At 55.3% G+C, this 16,610-nt stretch overlaps 1 protein-coding gene and 1 long non-coding RNA gene across 8 annotated transcripts in view; one reads left to right on the forward strand and one right to left on the reverse strand.

Annotated features, from left to right (window-relative positions):
- On the reverse strand, nucleotides 1–14,974 carry ROBO4 (roundabout guidance receptor 4). Of its 6 annotated transcripts, none has more exons than XM_033407394.2 (18): nucleotides 14,336–14,971; nucleotides 13,660–13,989; nucleotides 13,335–13,492; nucleotides 13,020–13,140; nucleotides 12,622–12,749; nucleotides 12,297–12,525; nucleotides 11,941–12,053; nucleotides 11,040–11,208; nucleotides 10,702–10,887; nucleotides 10,531–10,573; nucleotides 8,523–8,659; nucleotides 8,136–8,399; nucleotides 4,284–4,391; nucleotides 3,968–4,121; nucleotides 3,585–3,830; nucleotides 3,065–3,423; nucleotides 1,707–1,913; nucleotides 1–1,560 (listed from the first exon to the last, which is right to left on the reverse strand). In XM_033407394.2, the coding sequence occupies exons 1-18, from the start codon at nucleotides 14,403–14,405 to the stop codon at nucleotides 1,550–1,552; spliced, it is 3,033 nt and encodes a 1,010-aa protein (XP_033263285.1). In that variant the 5' UTR covers nucleotides 14,406–14,971; the 3' UTR covers nucleotides 1–1,549. The 6 variants fall into 6 exon arrangements, with proteins under 6 accessions (XP_033263285.1, XP_033263286.1, XP_033263287.1 ...); XM_033407395.2 differs by having other exon boundaries at nucleotides 13,660–14,230; XM_033407396.2 differs by having other exon boundaries at nucleotides 3,968–4,013; nucleotides 14,336–14,970.
- The window catches only part of LOC117196956 (uncharacterized), a 7,557-nt gene continuing 2,570 nt past the window's right edge, over nucleotides 11,624–16,610 (forward strand). The window contains exons 1-3 of one of the 2 annotated variants that reach the window (XR_004477407.2): nucleotides 11,624–11,763; nucleotides 13,029–13,153; nucleotides 15,990–16,064. This is a non-coding gene — a long non-coding RNA (uncharacterized LOC117196956). Of the gene's footprint in view, nucleotides 11,814–13,028; nucleotides 13,154–15,989; nucleotides 16,065–16,610 lie in introns of both variants that reach the window. The other variant, XR_004477406.2, reaches the window with a different exon arrangement.

Below are 16,610 nucleotides of genomic sequence, written 5' to 3' on the forward strand. Positions count from 1 at the left end.
TTAGACTGGCAGAGAATTTCTTTTTAATTTTGGCCACGAACGCCATCGTCCCCATCACTCCCGAACCCACAGCCCACACCACTCACTGGGCACTGAGGTCTGTTTCCTTCTCACTTGCCCAGTGACTGCTCCGGGCTCTCAGGGGATGGCCGCTGACCCCCCAGTCCCAGGCTCTGACCTCTCCTGCCACTTTGACCTAAGTGTGTACAAATCCCTTTTTTCTCATTTCGTCTGGCAAATGAGGTTGGCATGTTTTCAAAAGGAATTTTACCAGGAAGCTAAAAGAAAAATAAAATCCAAAAAAGGAAAAGCAAATAAAGAGGAACGGATGTGTATCCAGAGCACTGACTCCTCATCCTGAGGTCACGACCCTGGGCATGCTCAGTAGCAACCGCCCAGCATGTGGCTTCTGCCCCTGACCTTTCCCGCCAAGCGAGAAGGATGCGGCCCTGCCTGCCCTCCAGTGGTTTTCTGTGGCTCAGGCTCTGGAAGTCCTGCCCCTCCATTCCTCTGTTCTGTTTTCTGTCTGAAGGGTGCCCACTGGCCAGCCCTTACAGGTGGTTCTACCTTTTGTGAAACTTAGCTACTTTGTCTATTTTAAGAAACCATCTGGGACTGATCTTTGGGGAGGGCAGCTGGGACCCCTGAAAGCAGGAGTTGTCTTCACAGGACAAGTTGCTAAGACCAGCAGACCCCGAAAATCCCCCACCCCTCCCTTTCCTGCATTCTGCTTAAAGTCTGAAAGATGTAGGTAATTCCCCCCTTCATAACAGAACAGAAAGGAGTGACACCCAGAGTGTCAGTGAACCCTTGATCCCTTTCTAACCCAGGAGCCCTCCTGAGGGTGGTGCTCCACCGAGAGGTCTCGTGATGGTGGCCCGCAGAGTGACCTCACAGAACTCAAGTCATCGTAGCTTTATGGTATCAGATTCCTTAAGCTTATAGTGACAAGAGTATGAGGAGGGTGTATTTGTCCCACGTTTGTCACTCCTCCTTCATCTTCCTCCCTAGACTCATCCTTTGTCTTGGTGCTGAGATAGGGCCTCACTGCCTCAGTGGAGTCTCTCTTTATGTCCCTTCGTGGTGTGTTTGGGGAGAGAGTTAGGAATCGTCCAGAAAAGGCAGAGAGGGGAGCCCTGAGATGAGAAGCTCCTTCCTCCACAGCCCTCTCCCATGAGCCACTGTTGTCCTCCAGGCAGACATTTGGCCCCTCCACTTCCCGTGATCCAAGTGGGTGGGGAGACCAGGATTTAGGGCTGCTTCTTAGGCCCAAATGACGTGGCTGTGGATGCGGATGAAGCAGTGGGAAAAGCAAGGGCTGGGAGTCAGGTGGAGATGATTTTTTCCCCCGGGGGCTTCAGGTCCGCTTTGTTCATATTTTGTTTTGCTTTCGTTTGTTTTCACAATCCGGGACGGAGAACTCTGGAGGCTGGGAGAGGTGGACCCCGACTGCAGAGACGCAGAGATCAAGACCCATAGTCCACAGCCCAGGCTGGCGGCTGACAGGGGAGACGGTTCTGATTCTCCTCTTGGCAGTCTCGGAATCAGTTCACGAGGAGTCTGTAGGAGAAGTTGAAGGCGGATGGATTTATCCCCCAGCTCCTTAGCTCTCCTGCCAGACCCCAGGTGTCCTCTTGGACCCCATCCCACTGCCAAGAACCCCTGCAGTCAAGATCGCCACATCAGCTAGCCAGCCAGACGCTTACCGCCGGCCTTGGGCGCAGGACAGCTGACATGACTTCTCTGGGACGAGATCCGAGAGGTGGAGGGCCAGGGAGGCAGCCCCCTTCCCAGCCACTGGGTGTGGTTTTTCTCCATGTCCTCCAACCAGTCTGACCTCCACTCCCACGGGGGCAGGGAGAGGGCGGAGTTCAGGAAGAGGTCATCCCGGGGGGAGGGAGGTGACAAAGCATCTGTCAGGGAGGGTAGAGGTATCTGTGGAGGGTTGTCCTTCACCCTTATGGCCCAGTTTAGGGCAGAAGGCTTGGGGCTGCTTAAGGCATACACCCAACCCTAGACATAACCCAGCCCCACTCGGTCCATCACCCCCAGTGGCCACATCCACAGGAGCCTCCGCCCCAGGGAAAGGAAGATGTCCACTGGTTTCTTCAGAGAACAGCTTGAGCTCTTTTGTCCTAGCCCAGCCCTGGCCTTCTGTCCTAGGTAATCCTTGCTCTCCTATCTACTACAAGCCTGACTGCTTTTTGGGGGGGGCAAAATGTAGAGTTAGGGTTCGTAAGATGGGTCTAGGGGATCTAATAGAGTGTCTGAGGAAGGGCACTCCAAAGGGCCATGGGGAGCCCTGACTACCTTCTGTTGACTTGGGGATGATCGTCCCACCTGCTAGACACGTGAAACAGGCCGCCCAGTCACTTCCCACCCTGCCACACACAGGACAGGAAGAAGGCCTTGAAAGCACAGGGGGACGCATGCGAGAAAACAGACCTTCCCACAGTGGGGACGAATCTGAGTCACTGGGCTGGGGAGCAACGTTTCCTGGAGACCCACATCTGGTAAGAGGGTCCTGGAGGTAGCAGAATGGACTGTACAATCGGCTGCCTCTGGGATTTTAACTTGAACAATTTATCCTGTTCTGGTAGGTGACCTTGAGCAAGCTGATAAAGCTGTTGGACTTACAGTTTCTTCATTTGGAAAAGAACGACAAAGAATATTCTTCAGAGAGTTGCTGTTAATGTTGAGTGTATGTAAAGCACATATCATAGTGCCTGGGACATAGTCATCCCTCAATAAAAACTAGCTGTTTGGGCTTCCCTGGTGGCGCAGTGGTTGAGAGTCCGCCTGCCGATGCAGGGGACGCGGGTTCGTGCCCCGGTCCGGGAAGATCCCACATGCTGCGGAGCGGCTGGGCCCGTGAGCCATGGCCGCTGCGCCTGCGCATCTGGAGCCTGTGCTCCGCAACGGGAGAGGCCACAACAGTGAGAGGCCCGCGTACGGCAAAAAGAAAACCAACTAGCTGTTTTAGGATGCTTTGCCTCTTGGTGGGGGAGAAGCTGTGTCCGCTCCAGGCGGTGGGGATGAGGAGGAAGACAGTGATCTCACGTACCTGTGAAGACGCAGTCTGCCTCCCTGGGCTCCAGCCCAAAGCCAAAGCTGTCCGCAGCCACGGCCAGGGCCCGGGCAAAGTGGGCGTCGGCGAGGAAGGAGCCGTCGGAGGAGCTGACCAGGCTGGCTCTGGCGCTGGGGGCGTTGTCCTCAGAGGCTGAGCCCCAGCCATTGGCCAAGGAGCCCTCGCTGGGGGTGGGTGTGGGGCAGGGCCGAGGTGGGCACAGCAAGCCCCTCACCTCGGACCCCACCCCCGCTCCAGGCCTGCCCATGTCCGCTAGCTCCGAGGCCGTCGGGACGCTGATGTAGCCATAGGTGATGGGGGGTGAAGGAGCCCTTGGCATTGGAGAGACACTGTTCCTAGGAAGAGGCAAAACGGGGGATGGGACGCGGTCGGGGTGGGGGGCGGGGCGTGGAGTGGCAGAAACAGCCCCGTTGAGGAGGGTGGAGGCAGCAGACCTAGGCATACTCCTGTCTCACGCTCCTATCTGTATCCTTTGGTTCCCCCTCTGGCCACTCACCTGGGGGTCTCCTCACCCTCACTGAGCTCCAGGCACAGGGCCACCTCCTCAGGGGTCAGCACACTGTCTTGATCCTCCCCCAGGGATGACAGTGATGAGCTGGACAGGCGACTGGATGCTGGGCTGGGACCAGAGAGGGAAGAGGCCTGGGGACTGGAGGGGCTGGGGGGACCGGAAGGGATAAAGGCGGGGACGGGGGCTGCTGGCAGTGGGTGGCAGGAGGGGGCTTGGGGCTCCACCGATTGCCTAATTGGGGTAAGATGGCAGAATGGTTAGTGTCGTCCTTCTGGCCCCTGCCACCCCTCCCCCAGCCCCATCCACGGTCAGCAGACACCCCACACCCCCAGTGCCCAGCCCTGCGTCCTGACCCCATGCCCTCTTACTGGGTCTGTTGACTCTGAGTGCGGGGTCCACGAGGAGGGAGGGGTGCTGCGGGGAGAGGGTGAGTCACCAGCTCACTGGGGGAGCCGAGGAGCTGTGGTCCCAGGGCCCGCCAGGCAACCAGGGCCCAGGGCACAGCTCCTGGGGAACGACAGGCTGGGCGTGAGATAGCAGAACCCCCGTCAGCCCCGGGCCCCAGTTTGCCTGTCTATCCAGCCCCTCAGAGTCCTGTCTGCACCCAGCCAGCCTCCACAGGGACAGGAGAAGCCCCACACCCTGCCTCAGCCCCTCACCTGCCTCGTAGCGCCCTCCTCTCACCTGGGCTTTGGGAAAGGTTCTTGGAGCCTCTGTTGCCCAACTCACAGGCCCAGAGCTCCACAGGGTGGCTGGCCCGGAGCAGCGGGGAGCTGTTGGCCTGGTGCAGGTCTGCAAAGCAAAGAGTCGGTGGCTGGAGGCCAAGCCTGGGTGTGCCTTGCAGACCTCAACCACAGGCTCTAGCTTCAGCTTCGTCATCCAGTTAAGCTTTAGGGTTCTTGAACCCAGAGGGAAGAGGGAAGAACCTCTCTCCATCCAGGCAGCTGTGATATAATGGAAGGAGCACTAAGCTTGGAGTCAAAACACCTGCACACGTAGCCTGGCTCAGCCACGTATTAGCTGTGTGACCTCAGGTAAATCCGTTAACCTTCCTGAGCCTGTTTCATTTGTAAACAACCACTGCAAAGCATGGTTTGTCCAGTTAACTAAAAACAGATTGGAAAGTTCCGGCACCTAATAGATATATTAAAAAACAACTGTATTTCTCTTTACTGTACACATTCCAATTTCCTGATCTCTATACCCTCACATTGCTACCTACGTTCATGAATTTTGCCTCCGTGAAGGCAAATACTCCTTCTTTTCTTGGAGAGAATCTGCTAATTTCCACTTCTCACATCGCAAATATCTCACATGGCTCTGGATAGCCTTGCCCTGATAAACCCAAGTGTCTCTCACTTGGAGAGATGGGTTGGGCTGTCAAGTTGAGCTGAATGAGGAAGACAAAACCAGGGAGCTCCAGACCATGTCAGGTGTGAAGGGAGAGAGTCAGCTGATGGGAAGAGGAACTTGAAAACAGGAAGATGTGTTGATCTCACCCAGGGAGGCAATGCTCTGCCCGTGGATATTCAGTACGTGTTGAATGAATGAGTGAATGGATGGATGATATCAGAGATGCAGGTTTAAACACAAGGTGAGAAGAATCATGTACAAGATGGCAGCTATCATCAGGCCCATGTGGCCACTTAGGAGACAGGGCTCTGCGTGAACTGTGACAATACAGAAGACCCGGCTGTGTGCAATGACTTGGTCAGGCCGAAACCAAAATGGATCTCAGTTTAAACCAGAGAGGAGCAGAATAATAAAGGGAAAAGGATTTTCCCAAGACCAGGAACAGGAGAACATCAAGCAAAGGAGAAAAGAAACAGCCTTCAGGTTAGTGTCACATGATCAGAAGCCCAGTTAGGAAAGGGGACCGGAGACCAGGCAGGACTATCAAGACAGAGCTGTCTGGTCAGTCCGATTTCAAAGATCTGGGGCAGGTTCAAAGCAGGGACAAGGCATTCGTCAAGAATCCATCTGGGCCCTAGGAATCCAGGTACAGTAGCCAGACCTTCTGAGCCACTGGACTGAAAAGCCGCACAATGGCTAGACTTCCTCCATCAAAGTTTCCTTTTGTAGTTTGGCTGGTTTGGTTTTTACTCATTTCCTTTAATTGTCATATGACCCAGGGAGTCCTGGAGGCCACCTTTGGGTGCTCCAACCCTGCTCTCATCACCTCTGTCTTGTCCTGTGCCTGGCTTCTTGACTAAGCTCAGAAATGGGGGTACCTGTTGTTTATGTTGGTTTGTGTGGAAAGGGAAGGAAAAAGGCCATGCTCATCCCTGCTCCTATCATTTCCTCTAAAGGATTCTGGTAACAAAGAAACCCTCCTTCCACCTTGCTTGGAATTACTTGAATTTAGTTTCAATATTATTTGAATCAAACTATACAGTAAACATGTTATCAGGGTTAGGTGGAATCTTGTTGGGCACACCTGAATTGCGATAAATATTTGTTTGAATTAATTATTTAATGAGGCTATTCAATGTATTGATGATATGTATCCGCAAAGTGAACTGAGAATAAGATATAATGGATTAGACACGGGAGACAGCAGTTGTGAGATTATTAGTCACAGAGGAAAAAACCCAACTAAGGTCAGATAATAAGAAAAAGGGGACTTCCCTGGTGGCACAGTGGTTGAGAATCCACCTCAGGGCACACGGGTTCGATCCCTGGTTTGGGAAGATCCAACATGTCGCGGAGCAACTAAGCCTGTGCGTCACAACAACTTAGCCTGCGCTCTAGAGCCCGTGAGTCACAACTACTGAGCCCGCGTGCCACAACTACTGAAGCCCGCGTGCCTAGAGCCCATGCTCTGCGACAAGAGAAGCCACCGCAATGAGAAGCCCGCGTACCGCAACGAAGAGTAACCCCCGCTTGCTGCAACTAGAGAAAGCCCGGGCGCAGCAACGAAGACCCAATGCAGCCACAAATAAATAAATAGATTTAAAAAAAAAAGAAAAGAAAAGAAAAAAGAATAAGCAAGTCAAGGGGGTAGAGGACACTGAGAGAGCCTGCCAGTTTTAGAAGACAAGGAATCAGCAGCCTTTCGGACCAGCTGACAGCAGTAGAGGAGCTCCATGCCTCTGAGATCTTGCTGCCACTGCAAAGAGCCAGAGGTAGGCCAAGTGTCCACCAGCCCAGGGGAGTCACTGTTCTCAGCCCATCCTGGGCAGTGGTGGGGTGGGGCCGGGTGAGGAGAAAAGGGGTGCAGTGAGGACCTAGATCTCTGAGTGAGGTTAGGAAGCTTCATCTCAGAATTGGAACCTTCTTAAGAATTGAGTGTAGAAAATTGCTCACCTTTTGTGGGGTAGTATTAATGTTCTCAGACAGGGTATACGTTATATTCAAATTAGTGTGGTTATCCACGGAAAAGCTAGTTTTTAAATGAGACTTCTGCAACCTCTTTTTAGCTGGTATTTCATTATCACAGATGATTATTTCTAATGCAATAGCTCTGAGGCAAAGCTGGAAAGGACGCCAGCTTGGCTAATATTTAGAGTCATAAAATTCCGGATATTGGACAAGCTCTTAATTACTCTGAATCCATCTTTGTCTTAATAAAAGTTGGATTATATCCACTTAACAAAACTGGCTGTTGAACATTTGTAAATCTTACTAATCAGTACAGGAGGCTCAGGAAGACAGCAGAGAGAGTGCAGACAATGAATGTTCAGAAACAGGAGAAAAGATTCAGGGAGAGAACAGAATTGCCCAGGGGCGCCTCCAGAGAGATTCCGAGTAGCCTTTGGAAGCAGACCATTCTGGCTTCAAATCTGAGAACTGCAGCTTATGGACATGGAGTTTTGAACAAGTTACCCAATTCTGACCCTCTTTCCCAATCTTGTAAAATTAGAGAAATAGCACCTAGCCGATATGTTGTGAGGATTAAATGAAATAACAAATGTAAGTAAAGCACCTCCCATAGAGTAGTTGCTAAAGAAACAGAGATTATAATTACTTCTCTCTAGAAAGTCAAAGCAGGTAGCCAGAAGTCAGGAGAAAACTCTGGACAGAAAGGAAATACTCATTCTCTGGGAAGCCAGTTGGAGGTGGGTACCTGGGCAGACCCATATATCGTGCACGTACATAGTACATACGGACACAGTGCGTAGTAGAGAGGTCATGAGTGCCTGAGGCTTTGGGCTAGCACTGGTTACACCCCTCCAGGTTCTAGAATTATCTGTGTGCTGGTCAGGCACTTTCATTAGACTTTGAGCTCGTAGAGAGCAAGGATTATATCTGGTGTTTCTGTGTCCCCCGTCTGGGATACAGTGGTGCTTATTAAATGTTTGCTGAGTTGAGCTGGCTGCAGCAACAAGGCTCACTACTGGTGTGGCAAAACCCAAGCAAGATCATGGTGTAAAGAAAAGCTAAGGCCAGCACACTCCGGGCTGGGTGCGTGGCGATAGGCGTCCATCAGGACAGGCTGCGAGTGGGGTGCGGCCCACACCCGGCATCGAGGCCACCCCATGCTCTCTCCTGTCCCCCCTACCACCCGAGTCAGGCTGTCCATCCCCCCATCCTTACCCTGCTTTTTTTTGGCCTTCCAAGCCTCTGCAGGGGCCAGAGACAAGCGCGGAGAAGAGAGGCCCCTGCGGCCGCAGAGGCTGTCTGAACTGGCCCAGGGACTGGAGAGCCTGGCCAGCTGGGGTGTGAGCCGCCTGGCAGCTGGGGCCTGGGGACTTGGCCGGGCTGGGGGGCTGGAAGGCAGCTCATTGATGAGGGAGCCATAAAAAGTGCTGGTGTCGGGAAGCAGGGGCACACCGGGGCTTCGGGGATCCCAGGAGATCACTGCAATAAAAACGACAGGAGGAATTATGGTGAACGCATCCCACCCATGCCCCCCCCCCTTCTCCAGCCCTGGGACCCCTGCTCCACTGCCAGGCCCACCCCACCCCCTCGGGACATGCTTACAGGAGCGACGACTGTCTAGTGGGTCCCGGGGGTCCATTCCCAGTCGGCTGCTGAGACTGCTGCTGCTGCTGATGTCCCGAGAGCCAGAGGTGGAGCGCCAAGTGTCTGCCAGCCACGGGGAGTCACTGTGATCCATCCTGGGCAATGGAGGGTGGGGTGGAGGGAGAACAAGATTGGCCCAAACCTCCAACTCAGCGGGCAGCAGAAGGGCGGGGGGTGTTCTTCTCACTGCTTTTCAGCCCCTCACAGCCTCCTTAAGATCTCTGATCTGCTGTCCCAAACTCAGCGCCGCTTTCTTATCCTGGGATCAGGGGAAGTCCAAGTTGCCCAGAGCTAGGAGGTATCAAAGAGAGAGAGCTACGGGCTGAGACAGAAAGAACACAGACCTGGAGCCAGATCTGCTGCAGCCTTAGCTGTGCAACCCTGGGCAACTCAGTCTGTTAGCCTCTCTAAGCCCCCGTTTCTCCATCTGTAAGATGGCGACAGTAAGGCCTTCCTTACAAGGCTGATGCTGTAAGTTGAGACGAAGAAATGTGAGATGACTCAGCCAGCAGAGCAGGAGTTTGCTACCTGAAGGTTGGCTTCTCTACCTCTAGCCTGGTTCCCTTTGAATGGGACACCGTGTGGCAGGGATCAGACCAAAGCACTTTTCTGCCTAAAACCTTCAGTGGCTCCCCATTTACCAAGATAGAGCCCAGCTGCCTAGCATGGCTAACAGGGCCCTCGCTGGTCTGGCTTCCAGCTCCTCAGTCTGTGCTCTGACCCATCCCACACGGTACGCCCCAGCCAGACCAAAAGACTTGTCTTTCCCTATGAATGCAACAGGCTATTTCTTGCTGTTCCCTTTGCCCTTCCCCTTCTAACTGTCAGGGTAAATGTGAAATCTTCCTCCCATAGTTCCCCTCCAGCCCCTTCCTTGTACTTGTACATGTTTCTGCACCCCCAAATCTGGATTGCATTTGTGCTTGCGTGGCTGTCTCTGCTAGACGGAAGCTGTTCTAAAGGAATGAATCAACAAAGTGATCAGAGTGGAATCTCCCTCAAGGAGAAGGGATGAAATCCCAGGGGAGCCAGAGAAAGTTCAGGGCAGAGCAGACTAAGCCCAGGAGGTAGCTGGAAGGGAAAGACCAATGAGCACAGAACAAAGCAGGAACACAGCACCAGCCAGCACAGAACCTTGCTCTGGGCCGAGAAACTGACAGCAAAATGGTAGAGCTGGATGTGTCTCACATAGTAGGTGCTTGATAAATTCCTGTTGAAAGATGCAGACCTGGAATGTGAACTCTCCCAGAGGAGATCTAATGAGATAAAGAGCAGGAGAAGGTGGGCAGAGATGAAATGGTTGTTCAGTGTAAAATTCAGCCAGTAGGAGAAAAAAGGATGTTTTCTTTTTTAGTGTCGTGTCTCATAATGGGAGACTTGCTCTGGCAGCCAAACGCGCTTGGAGCAGATGTACCTGCAGGCGGGCTCCGTTGCTGAGAACAAGGAGCAAGAATCCATCACGCAAGGGCAGAGCGCCCTCTGCTGGAACTGTGGGTGGATTATTGCGAAGGAAAGATGCCTCCTTGGGTAGGTGATTTCCTGTAGCCAAAGGGACTACTAGGGAGATGCTGAGTGTACAGAGCAAATTAGAAATCAGACTGGTCCTCCTGTGCTAGTTATTCTCCACCTAGCAGCACGAGTCAGCAGGAGAGTGCAGTCAGTATTAATGAGAGCTTGGTAACAAGAGCACTGGATTAGGAATTCAGAAGGCAGCTACTAGCTGTGCAGCCTTGGGCAGTCACTTGAGTCATGAGTCTTCAGTTTACTCACCTTGTCAAGTGGTGTGATAGGAACATTAAGGAAAGAGAAATTAATTCTCACTTGAAGTTCAAGGGAAATTCAGGTACTAGGATGCCAAATTGCCTGGCAGTAGGGGAGACTAGTACTCCCGCCAGTTCTCCATCCCAGCTCCACTGTCCCTCGGCCCCTCGGCCCCGCCCTCGCCTCAGGCCCTTTCGTCTCTCACCTGTGTTTTAGGATGGCGTCCTCACTGGTATGTCTGTACAGACCTGGGAGAGGGCAGGAGGAAGGGTCAGCCCAGAGTCTCCAGCACCTGGCTAGCGGTCTAAACCCCTGTAGCGTTCTGGCTGGACCCAGGGAAGGCCTGATCACCTGGGAGTCCACTTCACCTTCTCACCTGGGCCCAGGTGCACCCCAGCTCGGCGCCGGCGGTGGATGCACATGGCGGTGCCCAGCAGCAGCAACCAGAGCACAACACCCCCGCTGGAAATGACCTCTGGCCGCCTCAAGGCCGCCCTCAGCTGCTCCAGGGTCCACGGGCCGTGCGCACTGGGCTCCTGGGCAGCTTGCTCCACGGCCTGCTCTGTATGGGAATTTGAGCTCAGGGGGAGGGGGCGGCCGAGGCAGAAGGGTGGGGCAGACGAGGGGGAGGAGCCGGAAGCGAGAGCGGGGAGAGAGGAAGGCGGAGATGGGGCCTGAATGGGTCGGGGTGGGGCCGGTGGGCACTGTCCTCACCTAAAAAGAGGCAGACAGGGCTGCTGGGCTGCCCAGCCCCAGCCCCAGTGACTGCGGCCACTTGTACGCAGTAGGAACCTGGCACGCGGGTGGCGATCTCCAGCCGGGTCTGCTCGCCCGCCACCGTCCAGTTGGCCGGGGGCAACGAGGTGTTGCCCAGGCTCCAGACCTGAGGCGCAAACAGAGGGGAGCTCGCCCCCTGGCACCATCCCAGCAGCTCAGCCCTTCCTCTTGCGGATCAGACTCCGGGCGTGTGGCCACCCTGTCCTGCCGTTCACCTGGGGACGCCCCCTCACATGCACCCACACGTCCTATTTCCTCCTCCCCCCACAGAGTGGGAGACACTTCTCTCTAGACAGACGGACGAGGGACAAAAGTAATCGGCCGAAATAGGCGTTAGACCCGTGGTTCGCAAACGTCAGCGTGCTTCAGGGTCACCTGGAGGATTTGTTAAAATCCAGATTGCCGGGTCCATCCCCGACTTTCTGATTCACAAGGCCTGGCAAAGGACCTAAGGATTTGCGTTCTAACAAGTTCTCAGGTGATGCTGATGTTGCTGGTCCAGGAACCACCCTCTGACACCACTGCCTTAGAAGCTGAGAGTCAGACACGGCCTGGTTTGATTCCTGTTCTGTTTCCCGCACCTGTGAGCTTAGCCTCACTTTCTATGTCCATAAACGGGACAATAACCCAGGGCGGACTATGGGATGAAATGAGATTCTAAGTAAGTGCTCGGCAGTGTCTGGCAGACAGTAGGGTCCTTGCCCAACAACAGTAAGTTTCCCTTGCTTCTCTGCCCAAGTACCATTTCTTAGTGCCCAGAGCAAGTGTCTACAGGACGCCAGGGAAGAGGGATCTCCTGGCACCACTAGGAAGGGGTGTGTCAGTTTGTGGAGGGTACCTGGTAGCCACGGATGATGCCATTGTGGTTTTCAGCAGGTGGTGGGACCCAGCTCACGAGGACACTGCCGTTGCCAGGTTTTAGGGTCACCTCCTGGGGAGGGGCACTGGGCACTGGGGAGGGGGGAGGGAGAGAGGCTGTAAGGGATGCTGAGGGAGAAGGCTCTAGGGAAAGGAGCTGGAATGGGACACAGGGTCAGAGCCACACTGATGAGACTAAGAGCCTTTCTCAGCTCTGCTTGCTGGGCCAGGGCAGGAGGGAGCCCAGGGGTGGGACCCACCATCCGCCCAGCTAGAGTGGGACAAAAAGGGGCTGGGGGTATATTGTTGGGTCTGGGGGGGGCATCTGTCCCCGACCTTGCTCAGGCAGTCTCAGGAGCAGCACGTTGCTGTCGGGGCCTTGAGCCCGCCCGGAGGATGGTCTCACTTTGAACTCGTAGTCCTGGCCCCACTGGAGGCCCTCAAGCTCTGCGCTCTGCCAGCCAGCCAGCAGGGCCTCTGCCCATGGGGCTCCCTGGCCTCCGGGGGCAGCCGGGGTCCTGAACAGGGCCGTGTAGGACTGAGCAGGTGCAGCAGGGCCGCTCACCTGGGAAAGAGCCCAGAGGGAGAGGAGGGCTCAGGGCTCTCGTGAGCAGCCCTTTCTGGAGCTGTGACGGGCTCCAGCCCAGGTCCTGGGCCTCACCTTCCAGCTGAGCCACACAGCAGGACCAGGCTTGGTGCCCTTCGCAGGGTCTGGGTTCAGCAGGGTCACGTTTTCCAGCTGAATGCGCACAGCCAGAAGCTCCAGGGGCTCCTTGTGGTCCTGGGGCTCTGTGGGGAGCACAGGGCTGGGGTGGGGCCCATAGGCCAGAACGGAGGAATTGGGTCGAACATCCCTCCTCCACAGAGGAGCCAGAACTCGCCCAGGTTGAGAGCACTCCGATTTCTATTCTAGGACGGGGGAACCACCCCTAAATGGGGTCCCCGCCGCTCTGACCCTGATCCCGGGTTCCGCTCCCACATCCCCTAACCTCAGCCAAAACCAGACCACACCACCCTAACTGGAGCCCCCGACCTTGGCCCTGATCGCCCTCCCCTTACCTTGAACAGACACCCTGGCTGCCCGGCTCTCCCGTTGTCCTGCACTGTTCATGGCCACGCACATATAGGTCCCTGCGTCACTCTTCTCTGCTCTTGCCATCAGCAGGGAACCTCTGGACACCTGTCAGGACCAGGTGAGTTGTGAAGTGTCCCCTGCGGGGAGGGCCTCTGAGTGCGGAGGGAAGTCTAAGGCCTCACCGCCTCCCCTTCCTCAAATTCTGCAGGGGACATTGGGCCAGGGGGCGGGTCAGTCCCTCGGGTGTGCACAGTTGTGGCCAGGACAGGGTGAGGCGTGGGGAAGGGGGTTACACTCACCGAGTGCCGCCCTGGCTGCAGGGCCAGGGGTTTCCCATCCTTCCACCATGAGACTGTGGGCTCTGGGTGGCCCCAGGGCGGCCCACACTGCAGAATCACCTGCTCGCCCACCGTGGCCACCGCGTCCCGAGGCTGGACCTGGAAATCTTCCCGAAGGACTGTGGGGAGGAGGGAGGGTCGCAGAGGCCGGGACCCAGTCCCCACATTCAGGTCCCGCCTTGACGTCTCCCAGCGTTCTGCATTACCTGCCTTTCCGAAGAGCCCCTCCTCCCCGGTCTCCCATCTAGGACCACCCCCAACCCAGGTCTCCCCGCCCAGGGCTCACCAGCCACAGACAGCCGAGCGCCCCGGCTGACTGCCGTGCCCAGCCGGTTGCTGGCCTCACACGTGTAGACACCCAGGTCTGTGGACAGGACCTGGTCATCGTGGGCACGTCCCCGGGGAGGGGGCCGCAGCAGCAGGAGGGTTCCGTCAGGTAGGAGGTGGTGAATGTCTGGGGGCACCATGCTCAGGGGATGCCCATTCAGCAGCCAGCGGATGGTGGGAGGCGGCTGGCCTGAGGCCTGGCAGCTCATCTTGGCCGGGCCAGGGCCCTGGAGCAGCTGGTCCTCGGGGTGGACGAGGATCTGGGGTGGGGAGTCCTGAGCCATGCCTCCTGGGAGAGGAAAGGACGTGCAGCCCAGTCTGACTGCAAATAGGGCCCCCAAATCCCTGCACGCCTCATCTTCCTCCTCTTGCCTGGAGATCAGTTCCCAAATAACACGCTAGCTGGGAGGGGAGAAGGCCAGCATGCGTGCGTGGCACCCAGGTGAGGGCCAGTGGAGCTCTCAGTCTGTCTGTCTCACACTCAACATCACCATCATCATCATCATCACCGTCGTCTCTGGTACCCCCCACTGCAAAAGGGAAGCAAAGGAGCAAAGGGGTCTCCTCGCTGCCTTGGCCAGGCCTCAGATCAACGGAGCGGAGCGTGGGCTAGGAGTAGGGAGGGCCACACTCACCTGTGACGAGCAGAAGCAGGAGAGGCAGGGGCTGACGGGCCCCAAGGAGGCCTACTCCTCCAGAGCCCATGGCTGCCCTCAGGCCTCTGTCCTTGTCTGTAGCACTTTGTCCTACTGCTCTGAGCTCACAGCGGAGGGAAGGAGGGGCGGGCGCGGCGGCAGTGGTGGTTGTTTGTGACCGAGACTCTGCCCCAGGAGGGAAGCGGCTTTGAGGAAACCGATGCTTCCTGCCTGGCCCTCAGTGCCTTGGAGAATTGGGAGGAGACCAGAGGAGAGAAAGTCTCTGACCTTGATCCTGTAGTCATAACCTCTGACTCGAAGCCCCGCCCTAGGGTTTATCTTGTGATCTAGTCCAGGATTTCTTAGCGGTAATCCTCAGCCCGACCATAACTTCAACCACTGTTTTGATCCTTTACCCCAAGCCTCTACTGAACCCTTGAATCTCAATCCCGATCCTTTGGCTTCCAAGCGACCCCCTGCTAGAGTGGCATGAAAACCCAGAGGTGGAATCTCAGGGCACAGTGTTCTGAAGCTGAGGGTAGAGGAAAACAGGCCCCGGAAGCCAAGTGCGGGGAGCAAGTGTGTCTTGTCATGCCCCGGCCCATTTCCCGGGGAGAGGTCAGGGTGGTAGGTCAGAAGACAGGGAAGGTCACAGGCTCTTGTCTGGGAGATGTCCACTCTGTGCGCCTAGTCAGCCCAGAGACAGATGAGATAAGCTTCTGGGAGACCTCTGGCAAGTGACTTAACCCCTGAAAGTCAGTTTCCTTTTTTGTAAAGTGAGAATAATAATAAATAATAATAATAATAATAGTTCCTACCTTGAGAGCTGGAGTAAGAGTGAGAGGAGATAAAGCATAAAATCATCTAGTACAGTGACTAATGCATTTTAAGTGATCAGTAAAGCTTAGCCAATATTGTGATATATTTATTTTCATGCACATCCCATCATTGAAACTATTTAAGCATCCTTGGCAGGGATATTTTTCAGGCCCTGGAAAGGTGGTTGGAGTACATGACCTTTAAGAGTTTTTCCAGGGCTTCCTTGGTGGGGCAGTGGTTGAGAGTCCGCCTGTTCATGCAGGGGACATGGGTTCGTGCCCTGCTCAGGGAAGATCCCACATGCCGCGGAGCGGCTGGGCCCGTGAGCCATGACCGCTGAGCCTGCGCGTCCGGAGCCTGTGCTCCGCAACGGGAGAGGCCGCAGCAGTGAGAGGCCCGCGTACCGCGAAAAAAGAAAAAAGAGTTTTTCCAGCCCTGAAACCTCGTGTCTATAGCAGACGGGACTGTAGCTTGTGAGCCTGCAATGTTGATGCTCACCCCGCTGCTCCCCACCCCCTGCTAGAGAGATGCTGCTGTCCCCTCTCAGAGCCCAGCTCCTGTTTACGGGTCTCTTCCTTCCAAATCTGGAATCTCAGACATTTCCTGGAACTGTTCCCGGAAGGCCAAGGCCAGGCTCTGGAGGCTCAGCGGAAGAATGTCCAGCCTTTGTTCCCCATTGTTCCTGGCCAGCTCCTTTGTGGGGCCCCTAACCCAGCCGACTCCCTCCCTTCCTCCCCCTTCTCAGCCTGGCCTCGCTCGGTGCCAGCTGCAGCTGCGGCCCTCACAGCCTATCGAGAGGAAGGCCTCCTTCACTCCTTCTTCTCTTTCCCCTCAGATGCAGACCAAGACTGATTAAGACAATTAGAGCAAGAGAACACTGTGGTCTCTCCAAACTGGGCATTTCCAAGGGGTAAAAAATTGAGTTAAAGTAACAGAGTGACAGAGCTGGAAGAACAGGAATTGGGGTCAGAGAATAGAGCTTGGTGTTTCAGAAGCGGAGAAACTAAGAGCAGTGACAGACTCCATGGCGCGTGCCTGGGCGTATGTGTGCCAGGCATAGCGGAGTAGAATTTATGGGGTCAGGGATCTGTGGGGACAGAGTGATGAAGGAGGTATTCACATGGACCCTGAGGACAGCCAAGGGTGAACAAGAAAGGGCGTGGCGGGACAGATGGATTTACTGCACATCTAGCCCATTTGGGATTTCCCAGGTCCAGAGCCCCCCAGGCCTGCCTGACCCAGTGACTACCAGCGCCCCAGGAGTGTTGCTGTTAGCAGTCGTCTTTAGTCTCTTCTGCTTACGCATTGGACTTGGGGAGACTAAACAAGTTCTCTGCTAATTATTTGCTGGCAGCTTGATTTGACTCAAATCTCTGTAATCCAGAAAGATGGTATAAATTTCCCTTGGGGGATAAGAGGGCAAGTCTCAAAGGAACTCAGATTCATGACTAGTGCT

Source organism: Orcinus orca, chromosome 8 (genome assembly GCF_937001465.1).
Source record: "Orcinus orca chromosome 8, mOrcOrc1.1, whole genome shotgun sequence".
Taxonomy (NCBI): domain Eukaryota; kingdom Metazoa; phylum Chordata; class Mammalia; order Artiodactyla; family Delphinidae; genus Orcinus; species Orcinus orca.